General features: G+C 48.5%; 1 protein-coding gene across 2 annotated transcripts in view; it reads right to left on the reverse strand.

The window, feature by feature from the left end:
• Positions 1 to 367: 367 nt before the first annotated feature.
• The window catches only part of tmem135 (transmembrane protein 135), a 19,083-nt gene continuing 17,196 nt past the window's right edge, over positions 368 to 2,254 (reverse strand). For both annotated transcript variants that reach the window (XM_042311496.1, XM_042311495.1), the window contains one exon: positions 368 to 1,374. In XM_042311496.1, the coding sequence (XP_042167430.1) occupies positions 1,266 to 1,374 (109 nt within the window). In that variant the 3' untranslated portion in view covers positions 368 to 1,265. The remainder of the gene's footprint in view (positions 1,375 to 2,254) is intronic.

Raw genomic sequence — 2,254 nt, forward strand, 5'->3', positions numbered from 1 at the left:
TCCTCTATATCTGACTGGGTTAATAACCCCTCTATATCTGACTGGGTTAATAACTCCTCTATATCTGACTGGGTTAATAACCCCTCTATATCTGACTGGGTAAATAACGCCTCTATATCTGACTGGGTTAATAACCCCTCTATATCTGACGGTAAATAACTCCTCTATATCTGACTGGGTTAATAACTCCTCTGACTGGGTTAATAACCCCTCTATATCTGACTGGGTTAATAACCCCTCTATATCTGACTGGGTTAATAACCCCTCTGACTGGGTTAATAACCCCTCTGACTGGGTTAATAACCCCTCTGACTGGGTTAATAACACCTCTATACCTGACTGGGTTAATAACCCCTCTATATCTGCCTGGGTAAATAACTCCTCTATATCTGACTGGGTTAATAACCCCTCTATATCTGCCTGGGTTAATAACCCCTCTATATCTGACTGGGTTAATAACTCCTCTATATCTGACTGGGTTAATAACCTGGTATAGAACCAGGGACTTGGGCCTCGATTCGGACTTGAAATTTAGTGACTCGACCACATCACTGCTAAATAGTATATATATATTATGATTAGTACACAGTATGCCATTTTATTAAGTAGTACGCAAGCCAAATTTGGGACACGGCCAGTGTAACCCCAGAAGGTTGGTTTCCACAACAGAACACCTTGTAGATCCATAAATGATAAATCACCCTCTCGGCACGGTTAGAGCTCCTCCTCCTGCGCTACCAAGACAACAGCTAGAAAACCGTCCAGCAAACTTCCCCTTCTTAACCTTAATTCAGTTACCCAAAATCAAGCCCTAGCCCCTTCCCCTAGCCCCTATTCACCAGGGCAGATCTGAGAGGATCGGATAGGTTTAAGCCATATTGCTCATATTAAATCAACTCAGATGTCCAGACGTCTACCGGCGAGAGCAGTTTCCCAAAACCTTCTCCCTCAATCCCTCCCTCCCTCAATCCCTCCCTCAATCCCTCCCTCCCTCAATCAATCCCTCCCTCAATCAATCCCTCCCTCAATCCCTCCCTCCCTACTTTACATACAATATCATCTGCCCTCTACGGGTTGAACATCATTAATAGCCTTATGAAGTGTCCTCACACAGACGCAGGTCCTTAGAGAGAGCCAATGTGTTCCCTATGTAGTGCACTCTACAGGAAACAGGGCTCCATTTAGGACCCCCCCCCACCCCCTCTGGCTGACCCCCTGACCTCTAACAGTGTGGGGTCAACCCAGAGTGATGTTCTGTTCAGGGCTCAGGGTCGGGGTGGCGAAACGGGGGTTCTGTTGGGCATGAATCCATGGAAGTCTCTGGAGGCCTGAGTCCCAAACACATCCAGCACCCTCCTGTTCATAAAAGCAAACCTGTAGAGGGAGAGAGAGGGGTTTTAGTCACCAACACAAACCCCCAACCACACCTGTAGGGAGAGAGAGGGGTTTTAGTCACCAACACAAACCCCCAACCACACCTGTAGGGAGAGAGAGGGGTTTTAGTCACCAATACAAACCCCCAACCACACCTGTAGGGAGAGAGAGGGGTTTTAGTCACCAACACAAACCCCCAACCACACCTGTAGGGAGAGAGAGGGGTTTTAGTCACCAACACAAACCCCCAACCACACCTGTAGGGGGAGAGAGGGGTTTTTTTAGGGGTTTCACCAACACAAACCCCCAACCACACCTGTAGGGGGAGGGAGAGAGGGGTTTTAGTCACCAATACAAACCCCCCCAACCACACCTGTACCTGGGAGAGAGAGGGGTTTTAGTCACCAATACAAACCCCCAACCACACCTGTAGGGAGAGAGAGGGGTTTTAGTCACCAATACAAACCCCCAACCACACCTGTAGGGAGAGAGAGGGGTTTTAGTCACCAATACAAACCCCCAACCACACCTGTAGGGAGAGAGAGGGGTTTTAGTCACCAATACAAACCCCCAACCACACCTGTAGGAAGAGAGAGGGGTTTTAGTCACCAATACAAACCCCCAACCACACCTGTAGGGAGAGAGGGGTTTTAGTCACCAATACAAACCCCCAACCACACCTGTAGGGAGAGAGAGGGGTTTTAGTCAACCAACACAAACCCCCAACCACACCTGTAGGAAGAGAGAGGGGTTTTAGTCACCAATACAAACCCCCAACCACACCTGTAGGGAGAGAGAGGGGTTTTAGTCACCAATACAAACCCCCAACCACACCTGTAGGGAGAGAGGGGTTTTAGTCACCAATACAAACCCCCAACCA

Source organism: Oncorhynchus tshawytscha, linkage group LG33 (genome assembly GCF_018296145.1).
Source record: "Oncorhynchus tshawytscha isolate Ot180627B linkage group LG33, Otsh_v2.0, whole genome shotgun sequence".
Classification (NCBI taxonomy): domain Eukaryota; kingdom Metazoa; phylum Chordata; class Actinopteri; order Salmoniformes; family Salmonidae; genus Oncorhynchus; species Oncorhynchus tshawytscha.